Source organism: Dermochelys coriacea, chromosome 14 (genome assembly GCF_009764565.3).
Source record: "Dermochelys coriacea isolate rDerCor1 chromosome 14, rDerCor1.pri.v4, whole genome shotgun sequence".
Classification (NCBI taxonomy): domain Eukaryota; kingdom Metazoa; phylum Chordata; order Testudines; family Dermochelyidae; genus Dermochelys; species Dermochelys coriacea.
This window is the reverse complement of record NC_050081.1, coordinates 32,300,302-32,318,966: the sequence shown is the minus strand read 5'-3', so window position 1 is coordinate 32,318,966 and position 18,665 is coordinate 32,300,302. Positions and strand designations below refer to the sequence as shown.

The window sequence follows — 18,665 nt, the reverse complement described above, 5'->3', positions numbered from 1 at the left end:
GTGGGTTAGGATGAGCTCTTTGTAAATGAGCGATGGAGTAAGATATAGTCATACAAAATCTTTGCTAAATAATATGTAATAAGGAGTACTTATAAGAAAATCATGATCTGGACATAGACAATCATTAACAGGAAAAGAAGCACAATTGTTTGCACAATAATGTCCATAGATTATTCATTATCTAGTGTGACAGGGTCGAGCCAGATGGTTACAGGAGAGTAGTAGAAGGCAGATATATTAGCCCCAGGTTAAGCAGGTCCCTTTTCCCTTGGTAAGGTAACAGGGAAGGTTCCGGAACAATCATGAACTTCCTGGAGACAATTTAGACAGACAGGCTGATTGGCTGCAGGTGTTCTAATCAAGAAGCTGCTAGAATCAATTAAGGCAGGCTAATCAGGGCACCTGGGTTTAAAAAGTAGCTCACAGTTTGTGGTGCACGTGTAAGGAGCTGGGAGCAAGAGGCGCTAGGAGTGAGAATGTGGACCGTTGGAGGACTGAGGAATACAAGCATTATCAGACACCAGAAGGAAGGTCCTATGGTGAGGATAAAGAAGGTGTTGGAAGGAGACCATGGGGAGGTAGCCCAGGAGGTATCGCACAGCTGTTCCAGGAGACACTCTAGACAGCTGCATTCCACAGGGCCCTGGGCAGGAACCCGGCATAGAGGGCAGGCCCGGGTTCCCCCCAAACCTCCCAACTCCTGGTCAGACACAGGAGGAGTTGACCTGGACTATGGGTTCATGAAAATGGCCAAACTGAGGGCTGCCGTGAAGCTCCAAGGTGAGCAAATCTGCCAATAAGCACAAGACCCACCAAGGTAGAGGAGAAACTTTGTCATACTAGCTAGCTAGCTAATGTAATTCACAATCAAATAGAAATCTATCATTATCATTAAATGAGGTTATGGGTTAGGACAAGGAACGGTCCTGTCTGTCTATCTCTCTAGCTAATCACATATTCTGCTTTTGTCTGTCATATATGTTGTGTACACAACCATGTACAAAGATGATATTCTAATACGTCTAACAGGCCAACTTCTGAGATCCTTTCTCAGCTTGGGTGTGAGTACATATACACGGGAAGGCGTATGGAACACCAGAGCAGTGCATGTGATGGCACGTGTTCACTTACACCAGGGCTAGAATAAAATGACCACAGACAAGAAACTTACACCAGTGTTCATGTCACTACTGAGTGTAGCCTAGAGACTTTGGGCCAAAACCTCATCAGTAGTAAACTTGTGATGTCATTGGGTCTACTCTGCATTGGTGCTGATCTAGCTGAGTTGGGAAATCTGACCCTTACCTCTCTGTCACACTCACTTTCTCCAGGGTGCTGTCAGCCAAATCTGGACCCTTGTGTATATAGTCTATTGGCCAAATCCTGGTCTCCTTGAAGTGAGAAGCTAAACCCAATCACTTCTATGGCATCCAGATTTGGCCTCATTATTCCAAGTCAGATTTTCTTTAGGAAACTCTGGAAAAGTTTTTCTTTAAAACAGTCTTTCCACCATAGCAAGAATGACACTGTTTTCACATCCCCACAACAGAACGGATGTGGACAAATTGGAGAGAGTCCAGTGGAGAGCAATGAAAATGATTAGTGGGCTGGGGCACATGACTTATGAGGAGAGACTGAGGGAACTGGGCTTATTTAGTCTGCAGAAGAGAAGAGTGAGGGGGGATTTGATAGCAGCCTTCAACTACCTGAAGGGGGGTTCCAAAGAGGATGGAGCTAGGCTGTTCTCAGTGGTGGCAGATGACAGAACAAGGAGCAGTGGTCTCAAGTTACAGTGGGGGAGGTCTAGGTTGGATATTAGGAAACACTATTTCACTAGGAGGGCTACCTAGGGAGGTGGTGGAATCTCCATCCTTAGAGGTTTTTAAGACCCAGCTTGACAAAGTCTGGAGTGGGATGATTTAGTCGGCGTTGGTCCTGCTTTGAGCAGGGGATTGGACTACATGACCTCCTGAGTTCTCTTCCAACCCTAATATTCTATGATTCTATATTCATTTAGGTTAAAATAATAAAATAAATGCCTAACATATTGTCAAGGTTCCTTCCCCACTCTGAACTCTAGGGTGCAGATGTGGGGACCTGCATGAAAGACCCCCTAAGATTATTCTTACCAGCTTAGATTAAAAACTTCCTCATGGTACAAACTTTGCCTTGACCTTGAACCCAATGCTTCCACTACCAAGCATGTTAAACAAAGAACAGGGAAAGAGCCCAACTGGAGATGTCTTCCCCCCAAAATATCCCCCCAAGCCCTACACCCCCTTTCTTGGAAAAGATTGAAAAAAATCCTCACCAATTTGTAGAGGTGAACGCAGACCCAAACCCTTGGATCTTAAGAACAAAGAAAAAGCAATCAGGTTCTTAAAAGAATTATAATGAAAAAAAGAGTAAAAGAATCACCTCTGTAAAAATCAGGATGGTAAATACCTTACAGGGTAATCAGATTCAAAACATAGAGCATCCCTCTAGGCAAAACCTTAAGTTACAAAAAGACACAAAAACAGGAATATACATTCCATTCAGCACAGCTATTTTACCAGCCATTAAACAAAATAAATCTAATGCATTTCTAGCTAGATTACTGACTAATTTTTTACAGGAGTTCTGAGCTGCATTCCTGATCTGTTCCTGGCAAAAGCATCACACAGACAGACAGACCCTTTGTTCCCTCCCCACCTCCAGCTTTGAAAGTATCTTGTCTCCTCATTGGTCATTTTGGTCAGGTGCCAGCAAGGTTATCTTAGCTTCTTAATCCTTTACAGGTGAAAGGGTTTTACCTCTGGCCACGAGGGATTTTTTAGCACTGTATACAGAAAGGTGGTTACCCTTCCCTTTATATTTATGACACATATCATTAATAATACAGTAATATCCCAACAATATACACATAATCATGTCAGTAGGAACTAAGCCATGCATAATCCTTTTTTGCACTCTTTTGTCATTGTGGGGAGCAAACCTTCAGCTCGCTCAGAAAACCCCATCAAAGAGATGACATATGGATACTCCCAAGAAGGGAAAAACATTGAAAATCCTGTCTCACCAAACACTCACCATCTCCTCAGGCCTTTCCATCTCCAAAACCTCCTAAAACAAACAAACAAACAAACCAAACCACCAATCAATCAGTTAGGCAAAAATAAGCTAAAAATCTGACAATCAAACAAACAAAAAACACAAAGAACAAACGCATCAACACCTCCATCTGAGTTTTTATCCCAAAATATAAGAAGAGCCAAAGACCTCACTAGGGACTTTGCTATGGCTACTGATTTTATAGGCAACGGTCTCCGGTAGTATGGTGATTGGTAGCAGTATATGATAGATATATTCCAATCTTATTTACATTGGTGTAAACCTATACAAACTCCTTTTTTTCTTGAGTCCTGTTTGTCTGTATCTTTACTAGTGCAAATACCCAATTCTGCATAAACAGATTGCACAGTATTTTCTCATGGAGACAATAATGTCATCAGATGATTATATTTATAAAGAAATACAGAATGAAATTGCTACCAAAGGAGAAATATGGACATTTTGTTCTTAGTGAATAACCTCCAACCTATCTGTTTACTCAGTGCACCTTTGATCTCTTTGTTTCTCATGCTGTAGATGATCGGATTCATCATTGGTGGCAGCACAGAATAGAGAACAGCCACTATGAGATTCAGACCTGAGGTTGAGCTGGAGGTGGGTTTCAGGTAGGCAAAGGCAGCAGTACAATAGAACAAGGACACCACGGTGAGGTGAGGGAGGCAGGTGGAGAAGGCTTTATGCCCGCCCTGCTCAGAGGGTATTCTCAGCACTGTTTTGAAGATCTGAACATACGACACAATTATAAAAACAAAGCAGCTTAAGCCTAAGAATGAACTAAAGATGAGAAACCCAACTTCAATGAGGTATAAGTCAGAGCAGGCGAGATTGAGGAGCTGGGGGATTTCACAAAAGAACTGATCCACCACGTTGCCTCCACAGAAGGAGATTTCAAATGTGATCCCAGTGTGCAGTGCAGAGTAGAGAATACCAGTGATCCAGGCACTGGCTGCCATTTGGACACAAGCTGTCCTGTTCATCACTGTCTCATAGTGCAGTGGTTGACAGATGGCGACGTATCGGTCGTACGCCATGATGGTCAGTAAGGCAAAATCTGCTGAAGCGAAGAAGAAGACGAGAAAGACTTGGGCAACACATCCAGAAAAAGAAATCGATCTGGTGTTCGTGATGGAATTGGCCATGGATTTGGGGATGGTGACAGAGATGGAGCCGAGGTCTAGGATGGACAGATTCATCAGGAAGAAGTACATGGGGGTGTGAAGGTGGCAGTCAAGGGCTATGGCTGTGATGATGAGAAGGTTCCCCAGCAGGGATATCAGGTAAAGCACTAGAAACACCACAAAGTGTAAAATCTGCAGCTCCCGACTGTCAGAGAATCCCAGGAGAAGGAACTCGGTCATGGCAGTTTGGTTGGACATTTTCTTCAGCAGTGTGATGTCTGTGGAGGGAATGAGAAGGACAATGGTCAGGATTAGAGCAACAGAGGGAATGGCCCTGATTCCCCTTTCCCTAATATCTCATTATATGAATGTCAAAGGTGCACAGAACTCATCACTTACAATGAGTAGGTGTTGTTAGTGCTCCTCGCCTCTGACAATCAATGAGTCACGTTACCATATTAGTGTAAATTAGGTCAGCTCCTTTAAAGTCAATGGAGCATTGTCACTTTATCTCATCTGAGGATTTGGCCCAAGGTGTGGCTTGATAAAATGCAATATGAAGGATGGAACAAAGCACACTCCAAACCCAACAATTCTCTCAACTTGTATATGAAACTGGTAAACTAAAATGCTAACACAGCTTGATTCTCACTTTGCAGGACAATATGATGTCTACTCACCCAGCATCATAAATAGCAGCTCATCTGTAATTTTTCTACCCCAAGCTCTGTGCATACAGGCTGGTTGGATATTTTCAGCTGTGTTCTTTTTAATGGAGATTGGTTTTTAAGCTAAATAATAACACATCTCAGAATCTGTCTGCTTTTCTCAAACATTTTGGGATTGTTTTGTAAAAAAAATGAAAACTTATATAACCAAACTATATTGGGTTTGGAATAAAAAAAAAATCAGTTTTCAGCAGAAAGTTTTCATTTGCCAAAAACTGGGTGAGGGGAGGGGGGATGGATTTAGGGTGTTCAGTGAAAGGTAAAAATTTTCCTGATGGGAGGAAAAATTCCAATCAGCAGTAGATATTTGATTAAACTGATAGTAAAGGTCTTAACCAGTTCATATTGTAATTCATATTTATCATCTTAATTCTTCCCTGTATGTTGATCCCCTAACACATTTAACTGAAATAGCAAATTTCCTGTGTTAGTCTTTGTGGATTTTTTCCCAACAGAAGACACATTCAGTCATCCAGCACTAGGATTTTTGGTCAATATCTATCTATATACCAGAATCTAGAAGCTAATGGCACAGGTATCTGAGAATCCTTTCACCCTCATTTTGCGATTAAACTAGACTCAAACTGGTTGCTCTCTGCAGACAAGCTGTGAGTAGCTGGCTTTGAGCTGCACTGGCATTAAAGGCCTAATGCTGCGGGAAGGTGATTTATCCATGTCTATTTCCTGAGGGCTAGCAGGACTCACCCCTAAAGCCCTGCACAGCTCAGAAGCAGAGATTCAGAGGCAAGGGCACAGAAATAAAGGTGATAACACCAAAAGGGCCATTCTGATCCTCTAGTCTGACCCTAGCATAACACAGGGTGTACAATCTCCACCAGGGTTCCCTGATTCCAGCCAAGCTTCTGTATTATCTGTGGGCCAGGATTAAAAGATAGCACCTAACCTGCTCAGATGCTATTGTAAATCCGAAAAGGCACCTTTCTCCTTCTTTAGGTACTTAAACCCTTTGTAATCCTGGTCCTGTGTCTATCTTGTTAACTTCCAAGGCCTGGAAATATGAGTTCTAGTCCCATTTACCTCCTGTATATCCTTTGGCAACATTGAGATACACTGGCTTTAACTGGTGGTTCAACTCTGAGTCTAAAGGTGTTAGTGTACATAACATATCAACTGTGGCGATCAGCTCTGCTGCTTATTCAATTTTTACCTTCCAGTAATTATCACTTTGATACAGAAACAAACCCAGTTTCAAGAGAAAAAATGGTTTTGAAATTATGGTATTATTGAACAGTATTAGTGTTCCCCTCTCTTGTGTAAAGCTCCATTCCAAATTAGAGATGTTTGGAAATTTAGATTTTTTTGTAGTAGTAGGAAAATGAGTTTTTTGTAGGAAAATGAGTTTTTGAACTAAACAAAAATGTTCAGGGAAAGTATCTCCTATACTCAGATATTTTGTTTTGTTTTTTTGAAATCTGCAAATCCCAAAATTCTTTGGTTTGCAACGTGTAATTTCCAGTTTACAGTAGTTTTTAGCTGAAAATAAATTAGTTTTTGGTTGCCAAACCCTGCAAACATTTCTGATTTCTGATACAAAGTCATTGTCTACCTTCTTTTTCTCTGACTGGATCTAGATGTCTGACTAGACTGAGAGTTAAAACCTTAGAGTTCAAATTGTAACTTATATTTAGATTCTTACATTCTGCTGAAAAGAAATCTGACAGGCTCTAGATGTTTGATAATAAAAGTCTTTAAAAGTTCCAATTACAATTCATATATCTATTATTAAATTTGTCTGTATATTAATATCTTCACATGTAGAATTGAAAGCAAAAATTTAGTCCGTTGGGCTTTGTGGAATTTTTCCCAACATGCAATTCTTTTGATCCTCCAGCGCCAGGATTCTTTGGTCATATCTCTCATGCCCCCATCACTGTATTATCCAGCAGCAGTTTCCATGTCCCTTCGCTGGATTTCCTGAGTCTCTCTGCAGTTCCTAGTAGACAGGGATCCACTCCACAGAGGGGTGCTCCCTGCTCCCCTCCTTGGACAGGCTTGGCTGAGAGACGAAGGACTGAATGGGATCAGAGACTGAAAACTCCCCCCAGCTTTAGAGCTGATCCTGTCTTGTGTAGGGTTCAGATATTGTCACAGCCCAGGATGTCCCTACACTGGGGCTAAATAGTTGAATCCGGTCTCCAAGGCTTTACGCCCAGCTCTGATCTCACCTCTGGAGCAAACCACCCTGATAACCTGTCCAACTCTAACCCCACAGAGGCAGAATAGTACCCTCCCTTTATCTCACATGATGGCGGCATCCCTGGAAGGACCCTTGGCTAAAAACAAGGCAGGGCAGAGGCCCAAAGAAAGTCCCAAGGTGTCTGTAGAATAAAACAGGGATTTCGAACACAGACACATGATCTACAATAGCAAAGAGCCTTGTCGCACCAGAATCTCAGCTGGCCTGGAATAGCCTGTTCCTTCATTAACATCACATAATCATTTATGGGGGAGCAGAGTTTTTTTTTCCTTCTGCATTGTATCAGCAGCTCTTGGGATGCCTCTGCTACAGGAACCCACAGCTCAGGCTGCCTTGTCTGATTGAAGTCAGTCACCAAGAGGTACCCAGAGGTGAAGACTAAAAACTAAGGGCCAGGTCATGAGCTTGTGTAAATTGTTACTCTTCCATTGAGTTCATGGTAGTTTGGATTATTTACTCCAACAGGGAATCTGGGCCTTTGATTTCCATCGAGTGATGTCAATTTACATCAGCTGGGGATCTCGCCCATTACACAGTTATAAATCCATATTTTTTGCCTGCCAATGTGATCCGAAGCTGATTCAAAAGTTCTGAACCAGTCTACACTTTCTTAGCTCTTTGCCCCATGGGTTTAATTACAAGTGTAACTTTTACTGGTGACAGAGAATGGTTCAGTCCTACTAGGGATAGAACTTTGGAGGAATTCAGTGTTCCACAGTTTTCAAGTATCTCATCTTCAACTTCTGTTGGGATGAACGGCCCAGAATCAATCAATTTCTTTCTTTCTTTCTTTCTTTCTTTCTTTCTTTCTTTCTTTCTTTCTTTCTTTCTTTCTTTCTTTCTTTCTTTCTTTCTTTCTTTCTTTCTTTCTCAGCCATTACATTATTTTTCTCTTACTACAGACAGCACTAAACTAAAAAGCTCAATGGGCTGCAGATGCAATGCTGCATGACTTTTAAAAAAATATTTAATTCACATTGGTCGCCCAGCAGGTGTAAATTGGCTGTAGCTCCTTTGGAGTCAATGGGCCCTGATGCCTATTCTGCAGAGTGTTAATCGCCCACTTCATGTTAATTGCCCACTTCAGCTGTAGCTCATGAAAGCTTATGCTCAAATAAATTTGTTAGTCTCTAAGGTGCCACAAGTCCTCCTTTTCTTTTTGCGAATACAGACTAACATGGCTGCTACTCTGAAACCTACAATACATGTGATCCCCTTATGCATAACAATCTGTCCCACCTTGTACTGATCTTGGACACTATGGTTCTCTTCTCCAGACCAGAGGAAGAGCTCTGTGAAGCAGAAAAGCTTGTCCCATCCACCAACAGAAGTTGGTCCAATAAAAAATGATACCTCACCTTCTTTGTCTCTTTCAAAATCTTGAAAAGTCTTGCAGGATGGGAAACCCATTTCCCACCCAACTGCATTCTTCAGGTATTCTTCCCTGCTCTGTGCCTGGCTACCCTGTAGATCGAGATAACAATACAACTTAGCTGTAGATCTCAAAGTGATTTATCAAGCTGGGTCAGTATCATCATCCTCCTTTTTCAGATTGTACAGAGAGGGGAAGTGACTGGCCAGAGGTCACACAGAAGCTCTGAGGAATATAACCCGGGTGTCATGAGTCCCAGTCTCTTCGGGTATGTCTACACGGGGATAAAAGCCCTGTGGCATGGCTTCGGCAGGCCTGGGTCATCTGACTCGGGGTTGCAGAACTTGGACTGTGGGGCTAAAAATTGCTGCGTAGGATCCTAGAGCTCAGGCTCCAGCCTGGGTCTGAATGTCTACACAGGAATATTTCAGCCCCGGAGCCCAAGCCCCATGAGCTTGAGTCGGCGGATCCAAGGCCAGCCATGGGTTTATTAATCCCTGTGAAGGCATACCTGAGTAATGTTGCTCCCTCTGGTCACGTAGCAATTATGACACTGACAGGCCAGCTCAGGTCAGTGTACGCCCTGGTACCATCCTTGCAATTTGTGATCATATTCCGTTTTGGAGGGGCTTGAGTCTGGGGTCTTCGGTACCACCTCTTTTGTACCCCATGGGAGGGGTAGGGAGTGAAGTTATGCAGTGGTCAGGGTTACCTTTTTCACTGGTTTTTAGTGTTCCTTATAGCTCTTCCCATCTCCCTGGCCCCTCCCAACTGGTTACTTGACCTTGTCTTGGGAGAGGAGTCAGGCAGCCGTCAATTATACACTGTATATCAAACTCCGCCACATCCAGCAACACTTGACCTCTATTTCTTATCTTTTTCTTTGTACTAAAAAATCCCATCTGGCTGTAGGCAGAAGCAACACACAGCGTCGTCCCTTCTCCCCCCTTTGTTCACATATGTTGATAAGGGTATAAGACACAAACAATTATATTTTTAAAACCTCAAAATTCATATGGGTAAACAAAACACAAAATTCTATCTCAGGCAAATAAACAGAACTACATACTATATTACCATCACTAACGTGTGAATATCAAAGAAATGTTAAGTGTACTAATTCACTCAAGTGTTAATTTAGTTCAAAGGAAACGGGATACTGCCTGCACTTATCTGTAATCCGTTGAATGCTATCCCTTTACATTATGTCGGGTTTCAGAGTAGCAGCCGTGTTAGTCTGTATTCGCAAAAAGAAAAGGAGTACTTGTGGCACCTTAGAGACTAACAAATTTATTAGAGCATAAGCTTTCGTGAGCTACAGCTCACTTCATCGGATGCATTTGGTGGAAAAAACAGAGGAGAGATTTATATACACACACACAGAGAACATGAAACAATGGGTTTATCATACACACTGTAAGGAGAGTGATCACTTAAGATAAGCCATCACCAGCAGCAGGGGGGGGAAAGGAGGAAAACCTTTCATGGTGACAAGCAAGGTAGGCTAATTCCAACAGTTAACAAGAATATCAGAGGAACAGTGGGGGGGTGGGGTAGGAGGGAGAAATACCATGGGGAAATAGTTTTACTTTGTGTAATGACTCATCCATTCCCAGTCTCTATTCAAGCCTAAGTTAATTGTATCCAGTTTGCAAATTAATTCCAATTCAGCAGTCTCTCCTTGGAGTCTGTTTTTGAAGCTTTTTTGTTGAAGGATAGCCACTCTTAGGCCTGTAATCGAGTGACCAGAGAGATTGAAGTGTTCTCCAACTGTTTTTTGAATGTTATAATTCTTGACGTCTGATTTGTGTCCATTCATTCTTTTACGTAGAGACTGTCCAGTTTGGCCAATGTACATGGCAGAGGGGCATTGCTGGCACATGATGGCATATATCACATTGGTAGATGCGCAGGTGAAGGAGCCTCTGATAGTGTGGCTGATGTGATTAGGCCCTATGATGGTATCCCCTGAATAGATATGTGGACAGAGTTGGCAACGGGCTTTGTTGCAAGGATAAGTTCCTGGGTTAGTGGTTCTGTTGTGTGGTGTGTGGTTGCTGGTGAGTATTTGCTTCAGATTGGGGGGCTGTCTGTAAGCAAGGACTGGCCTGTCTCCCAAGATCTGTGAGAGTGATGGGTCATCCTTCAGGATAGCTTGTAGATCCTTGATGATGCATTGGAGAGGTTTTAGTTGGGGGCTGAAGGTGATGGCTAGTGGCGTTCTGTGATTTTCTTTGTTGGGCCTGTCCTGTAGTAGGTGACTTCTGGGTACTCTTCTGGCTCTGTCAATCTGTTTCTTCACTTCAGCAGGTGGGTATTGTCGTTGTAGGAATGCATGATAGAGATCTTGTAGGTGTTTGTCTCTGTCTGAGGGGTTGGAACAAATGTGGTTATATCGTAGAGCTTGGCTGTAGACAATGGATCGAGTGGTATGATCTGGATGAAAGCTAGAGGCATGTAGGTAGGAATAGCGGTCAGTAGGTTTCCGATATAGGGTGGTGGCATTCCTACAACTACAATACCCACCTGCTGAAGTGAAGAAACAGATTGACAGAGCCAGAAGAGTACCCAGAAGTCACCTACTACAGGACAGGCCCAACAAAGAAAATCACGGAACGCCACTAGCCATCACCTTCAGCCCCCAACTAAAACCTCTCCAATGCATCATCAAGGATCTACAAACTATCCTGAAGGATGACCCATCACTCTCACAGATCTTGGGAGACAGGCCAATCCTTGCTTACAGACAGCCCCCCAATCTGAAGCAAATACTCACCAGCAACCACACACCACACAACAGAACCACTAACCCAGGAACTTATCCTTGCAACAAAGCCCGTTGCCAACTCTGTCCACATATCTATTCAGGGGATACCATCATAGGGCCTAATCACATCAGCCACACTATCAGAGGCTCCTTCACCTGCGCATCTACCAATGTGATATATGCCATCATGTGCCAGCAATGCCCCTCTGCCATGTACATTGGCCAAACTGGACAGTCTCTATGTAAAAGAATGAATGGACACAAATCAGACGTCAAGAATTATAACATTCAAAAACCAGTTGGAGAACACTTCAATCTCTCTGGTCACTCGATTACAGACCTAAGAGTGGCTATCCTTCAACAAAAAGCTCAAAAACAGACTCCAAGGAGAGACTGCTGAATTGGAATTAATTTGCAAACTGGATACAATTAACTTAGGCTTGAATAGAGACTGGGAATGGATGAGTCATTACACAAAGTAAAACTATTTCCCCATGGTATTTCTCCCCCCAACCCCACCCCCCACTGTTCCTCTGATATTCTTGTTAACTGTTGGAATTAGCCTACCTTGCTTGTCACCATGAAAGGTTTTCCTCCTTTCCCCCCACCGCTGCTGGTGATGGCTTATCTTAAGTGATCACTCTCCTTACAGTGTGTATGATAAACCCATTGTTTCATGTTCTCTGTGTGTGTGTATATAAATCTCTCCTCTGTTTTTTCCACCAAATGCATCCGATGAAGTGAGCTGTAGCTCACGAAAGCTTATGCTCTAATAAATTTGTTAGTCTCTAAGGTGCCACAAGTACTCCTTTTCTTTTTACATTATGTATATCCCTGTACTTAATTAACCCTAGATCAAAAGTGTGAATATACTTGATGTGTGAACTTCATGAAAACTAAGGAAGGATTGTTGTATGCTGTTACATTGCAATTTAAATTACATGTATCCCGGTAATTATGTTTGCCCATCAAATGCGATTGGAGCCTTGGAAATGTAAATGAAGAACATGCTAACTTCAAAGCACTGGTCATTGTGTTTGACAAAGGGAAATCCACAGACCCAGTCTGCGTTTAGTCAACAGAGAAAAAACCCATGCTGTGATGGAAACACTTGCCAGATTGCTTTCCCGGGAAGACAGCTGTAAGAATGGATCCAGGGAATGGTTCCATTGTTCTGAGCTGTTTGGACACTTTCAGGGAACATTCCAGATGCAAGACAGAGATCCCCAAAGTTATCTTGGGTAACCCTGAGAGACTTATGGAAAACTAGCAGATACCACATCTCTGCTGTCACTTTGCACTGACAAACTTGGACTGTCCAAACCTGTTCATGTATTTTACCTGCTTTAACCTCTCAATAACTTTCATTTCTTTTCTTAGCTCATAAACCTTTAGTTAGTTTACTAGAGAAATTTGCTGCCAGTGTTGCCTTTGATGTGAGATCAAGAGTATCCATTGACTTGGGATAAATGACTGACCCTTAGGGGTTGGGAGTAACCCAATAGAATGTGATTCTTTGTTCTTTATTTTAAGAACTTTTTATCACAAAGTTCAGTTTATCTGGTTGGTATGATTGGCCGGAGATCCTAGGGGACTGTCTGTGACTGCATGATAATTCTAATATAGTGATACAAGAGTTCACATTTATTACTGGCTTCGTGAAATCTAATTATAGAATATACCTCCAGTTTGGGGTATCAGCCCTGTGTTCTGACCGTCTGACCTGAGATTGGCACTCATGGTTGTGAGCCGTTCCAGACAGAATGACAGCAATGACTGAGGAAGAATGGTCGAGATGGTTTGGACGCTAACCTGGAACCTGAGAGACCAAGCTCAGCTACCTGTTTTGCCATGGGTTTCCTGTGTGATCTTGGGCACGTCATTCTGTCTGGACAACAGTTCCCATCTATAACATGGATATAATAGTACTGCCCTGCCTTGCAGGGTTGGGGTGAGGATGAATATATTAAAAAGTTAGTGGTTTAAACAGAGGTGGGTGGAAACTTTGTTTCCTCATGAAAATTTTTGGGTTTTTTTGTCAAAGAAAATCCCCAACACTTCTCAAAACTGAACATTTTTTGTCTGAAAACTGTCAAAAAACATTAAATTATATTAAATTAAAAATACATTTTTCAGCCAAAACTATTTGTTTTCCCAGTTTTCATTTCTTTACATGAAAAACAGAAAAAGTTCAAGGAAAGTGAAGACTTTCTGTGAAAATTTTGTTTGGTGAACCCTGTAATTTATACATTGGAAAACTTTGTGATGGAATGTTTTTGAACACTCCTGGCTCAGATACTGCAGTCATGGCAGCCATATAGACACTTTAGATAGACAGAGCAGTGAATAATGGGACTTTTTTTCCTGATCATCTATAGAGTTGAGTTATGACAGGTCCTTCCATTAGAGGCTATCATGAGGCTGATGTCATTCTCAGATTAAAATTATCCATGGGCACCATTTAATTTGGTGCCTGAATGGGAACTGAGTTCCTCTGTATTTTTGGGGGAAGATATCTCCAAGTGGGCTCTTTCCCTGTTCTTTGTTTAACACGCTTGGTGGTGGCAGCATAGGGTTCAAAGACAATATATTGAATAAAACCGTCCCCAGGACCAACCCTTGGGGCACTCTGCTTGATACCGGCTGTCAACTAGACATGGAGCCATTGATCATTACCCATTGAGCCCGACAATCTAGCCAGCTTTCTAGCCACCTTATAGTCCATTCCTCTAGCCCATACTTCCTTAACTTGCTGGCAAGAATACTGTGGGAGACTGTCAAGGTTCCTTCCCCACTCTGAACTCTAGGGTACATATGTAGGGACCTGCATGAAAACCTCCTAAGCTTATTTTTACCAGCTTAGGTTAAAACTTCCCCAAGGTACAAACTATTTTACCTTTTGCCCTTGAAATTTTTTGCTGCCATCACCAAGCATCTAACAAAGAGCCCACTTGGAAACGTCTTTCCCCCCCAAAATCCTCCCCAAAAACTACACCCCCTTTCCTGGGGAAGCCTTGATAAAAATCCTCACTAATTTGCATAGGTGAACACAGACCCAAACCCTTGGATCTTAAGAACAATGAAAAAAGCAATCAGGTTCTTAAATGAAGAATTTTAATAGAAGAAAAAGTAAAAGAATCACCTTTGTAAAATCAGGATGGTAAATACCTTACAGGGTAATCAGATTCAAAACATAGAGAATCCCTCTAGGCAAAACCTTAAGTTACAAAAAGACACAAAAACAGAAATATACCTTCCATTCAGCACAGCTTATTTTCTCAGCCATTTAAAAAAACAGAATCTAAAGCATATCTAGCTAGATTACTTACTAAGTTCTAAGACTCCATTCCTGTTCTGTTCCCGGCAAAAGCATCACACAGACAGAGAGAACCTTTGTTTCTCCCCCCACCCCCTCCAGCTTTGAAAGTATCTTGTCTCCTCATTGGTCATTGTGGTCAGGTGCCAGCGAGGTTATCCTAGCTTCTTAACCCTTTACAGGTGAAAGAGTTTTGCCTCTGGCCAGGAGGGATTTTAAAGGTGTTTACCCTTCCCTTTATATTTATGACAGAGATCATGTGAAAAACTTTGCTAACGTCAAGGAATAATATGTCCACTGCTTTCCCCTCATCCACAGAGCCAGTTATCTCATCATAGAAGGCAATTAGATTAGTCAGGCATGACTTGCCCTTGGTGAATCCATGCTGACTGTTTCTGATCACTTTCCTCTCCTCTAAGTGCTTTAGAAGTGATTCCTTGAGGACCTGCTCCATGATTTTTCCAGGGACTGAGGTGAGGCTGAGTGGCCTGTAGTTCCCCGGATCCTCCTTCTCCCGTTTTTTAAAGATGGGAATGTAGGTATTGCGTTTTGTGTAGGGTATATCACTCACCCTACAAGGGATGGATGCTCAGCATTCCAACTGCATCCATTTACCCTGCAACCTCTCCCTGAGCACAATCACCACCCATTGTCTGAACTTCAATCAGCCACCAGTTCAAATCTCCCACCAGCCCAGTAGTACCCACCAATGGCATCTGATATTGGTCCTAAAAAGAACGAGGTCACGGGTTTTTAAAAGGTCTATGCACCTCCATTTCTCCCAGGGCTTTGACTCTGCAAAAGCATGACAAGAAACCAATGGAAGGGAATGGAAATGTGACCTTGTACTTTAGTAGGCTTTGATACTGACTCCAAATCACCCCATGTTATATCTATTTCAGTTTAATCTAAGGAAACAGATCAGCTAACATTGTCAAAAGCTGCATTTCCTCCAAGCTTTCCTCAGGACTTCCTTGACCTCTTTATTTCTCAGGCTGTAGATGAGGGGATTGACCAGGGGAGTCAGGACAGTATAGATGACAGAGAGAACTTTCTTGAAGTCACTCAGTGTGTTGGTCGTTGGGAACATATAGACAGTCAGTAGAGTTCCATAAAAAATGGTCACCACAATGAGGTGGGAAGAGCAGGTGGAAAAGGCCTTTTGCCTCCCAGTGGTGGAAGGGATTCTCAGGATGGTCTCAATGATACAGATGTAGGACATCAAGGTAAGTAGGAATGGGACCAGTGAGATAATCAAGCAGAGTGTGAAAGTCAATATTTCCATCAGGTGAGGGTCATTACAGGAGAGATTTATCAGGGGGATAAGATCGCAAAAGAAATGGTTAATATCATTGGGGCCACAGAATGTTAACTGTGATATTGAGAACATTGTTATGCTATTACCTAGGAAGCCACCTATCCGAGAAGCACCTGCGAGCTGGATCCAGGCTCTGCCACTCATACGGGTGGCATAGTGCATTGGATTGCATATCGCTAAATACCGATCATAAGACATCACCGATAAGAGAAGGCATTCTGTACCTGCCAGAGAACCAAAGAAATAATATTGTGTGAGACACCCACTAAATGAAACAGTCCTGTCCTCAGTCAGGAGACTGGCCAGCATCCTGGGCAGGATGGTCGAGGTGTAGAAGGTCTCCAAGCAGGACAAGTTCCCCAGGAAGAAGTACCTGGCGGTGCGAAGGTGTTGATGAGTCACAACTAAGGTCACAATGAGGATGTTCCCAGCCATGGTTGCAATGTAGATCACAAGAAATAGCAGGAAAAGAAGGATTTGCAGTTCAGGGAGAGTCCCGAATCCCAAGAGGATGAATTCTGTGATGGACATTTGATTTCCCTGTTCCGGGCTCACCATACCATAGATATGCCTATGGGTAAGAAATTAACTCTGTGATATAAATGAACAACATTCACTCAATAAATGTCAGCATTGTTTTCATGATCTCCCTCTTCTAGCTACTGAAAAAATAGCTGAGTTGAGACTAGAAGACAGGGGTGGGGAAATGCCATCTCTCTTGATCCCTGGGACAGATTTCATATCTGAGCAGACTGCAGGTTAAACAAAATGTGAATCTCTCTGGAAACCTGTGTAGTACCTTGACAGATGGCACCAAGCACTCAGGTACTCTGGTGTTGGGGCTCAGACACTACCGCACAGAAACACAGATAGAGGAAACAGATTAGGTAGATATCGGTCCAAATAGTAACAGATATCACTGCTTGGTGTCTAAAAGCAGAAAAAGTAGGCTGGAGTTCCACTGCTGAAATGGGTCAGAATTTTAGATTTGAGGGGAAGCCACAACACAGAAAGAAACCAAGCAAATAGGGCTGGGAATTGCAATGGGTGGGCAGCCAACTGCAAGTTAATTGCAGGGGAAATTGGCAGCCTAACTCTATTAGCGCCCTTTGAAAATGTAATGCTAAACAGAGAGAAACACCTGTCCTTCGCTATGACAATAGTTCATAGTCCTGCAGTAGGACACTCCACATACAGAGACTCAGCCAGGTGACCATCTTATGCAAGAAAGAATGAAATTTGAAAAACCCTGCAGTTAGCCCCCAGTGTTGGAAACGTTACTGCTGATCATACAGTTACCCAATCTCTTTTTAAAGCAAGAATCCACCAATTTTGCTAAATAATTACCCTCTCTTGCATAAATGATTTCTATTGGAAATTTTTAAGAAATGTTATATTGTCATATTAGTAGAACAGTGAGAACCCAAATTTCCATTTCATGGGTAATTCCATGATTTCAGACGATGTTTTTCATGCCAATTTTGACTTTTTAAAAATGCATTTATCATTAATTTTATTTCTAGATTATTTTTATTTTAGATTACTTGTTTTTTTATTTTTATTGTATTTTATGTGTATATTTTAAAATTATTTAAATTTTATTTTATTTTATTTCATTTCATTTATAAAACAATATATAACAACTTTTTTTTCCCAAACAAAATTTTGTAGAAATAAATTTTGATCTTGATGAATTGGTATTTTCTGATGGAAAATATTCCAACAGATATTTTTATTAGCTCTACATTTTATTCTTTTTTTCTTTATATTTGGTTAAAAATATTAATTCTTTCTCTCTCTTTTTGTGGCTGTCGTTTTTTCAAATCTGCCAAATTGGAGACAATTTTTTATTTCAGAAGGTGGAGAAAGCTCCTAGGGGTGAGACCGTTCTAGATTTGATTTTGACAAATACAGAGGAACTGGTTGAGAATTTGAAAGTGGAAGGCAGCTGGGGTGAAAGTGATCATGAAATGACAGAGTTCATGATTCTAAGTAAGGTAAGAGGGAAACAATACAATAAACATAATGAAAAGGAGTACTTGTGGCACCTTAGAGACTAACAAATTTATTGGAGCATAAGCTTTTGTGAGCTATAGCTCACTTCATCGGATGCATTTGGTGGAAAAAACAGAGGGGAGATTTATATACACACACAGAGAACATGAAACAATGGGTTTATCATACACACTGTAAGGAGAGTGATCACTTAAGATAAGCCATCACCAGCAGCACCACTAACCCAGGAACCTATCCTTGCAACAAAGCCCGTTGCCAACTCTGTCCACATATCTATTCAGGGGATACCATCATAGGGCCTAATCACATCAGCCACACTATCAGAGGCTCCTTCACCTGCGCATCTACCAATGTGATATATGCCATCATGTGCCAGCAATGCCCCTCTGCCATGTACATTGGCCAAACTGGACAGTCTCTACGTAAAAGAATGAATGGACACAAATCAGACGCCAAGAATTATAACATTCAAAAACCAGTTGGAGAACACTTCAATCTCTCTGGTCACTCGATTACAGACCTAAGAGTGGCTATCCTTCAACAAAAAAGCTTCAAAAACGGACTCCAAGGAGAGACTGCTGAATTGGAATTAATTTGCAAACTGGATACAATTAACTTAGGCTTGAATAGAGACTGGGAATGGATGAGTCATTACACAAAGTAAAACTATTTCCCCATGGTATTTCTCCCCGCCACCC

The 18,665-nt window shown here is 42.0% G+C and overlaps 2 protein-coding genes across 2 annotated transcripts; both read right to left on the bottom strand.

The window, feature by feature from the left end:
• Positions 1 to 3,311: 3,311 nt before the first annotated feature.
• LOC122456605 (olfactory receptor 14A16-like) lies at positions 3,312 to 9,058 on the bottom strand. The gene is made up of 2 exons (XM_043497021.1): positions 8,367 to 9,058; positions 3,312 to 8,271 (listed from the first exon to the last, which is right to left on the bottom strand). Exon 2 carries the CDS (start codon positions 4,488 to 4,490, stop codon positions 3,531 to 3,533), a length of 960 nt encoding a protein of 319 aa, XP_043352956.1. The 5' UTR covers positions 4,491 to 8,271; positions 8,367 to 9,058; the 3' UTR covers positions 3,312 to 3,530.
• Positions 9,059 to 15,380: 6,322 nt separating this feature from the next.
• On the bottom strand, positions 15,381 to 16,679 carry LOC119843061 (olfactory receptor 1020-like). The gene has a single exon (XM_038371957.2). The coding sequence runs from the start codon at positions 16,507 to 16,509 to the stop codon at positions 15,568 to 15,570; it is 942 nt and encodes a 313-aa protein (XP_038227885.1). The 5' UTR covers positions 16,510 to 16,679; the 3' UTR covers positions 15,381 to 15,567.
• Positions 16,680 to 18,665: the final 1,986 nt, after the last annotated feature.

Excerpts from the sequence above, each read along its gene's own strand:
- LOC119843061 (XM_038371957.2), bottom strand. The coding sequence starts at position 16,509 with ATGGTGAGCCCGGAACAGGGAAATCAAATGTCCATCACAGAATTCATC.
- LOC122456605 (XM_043497021.1), bottom strand. The coding sequence starts at position 4,490 with ATGTCCAACCAAACTGCCATGACCGAGTTCCTTCTCCTGGGATTCTCT.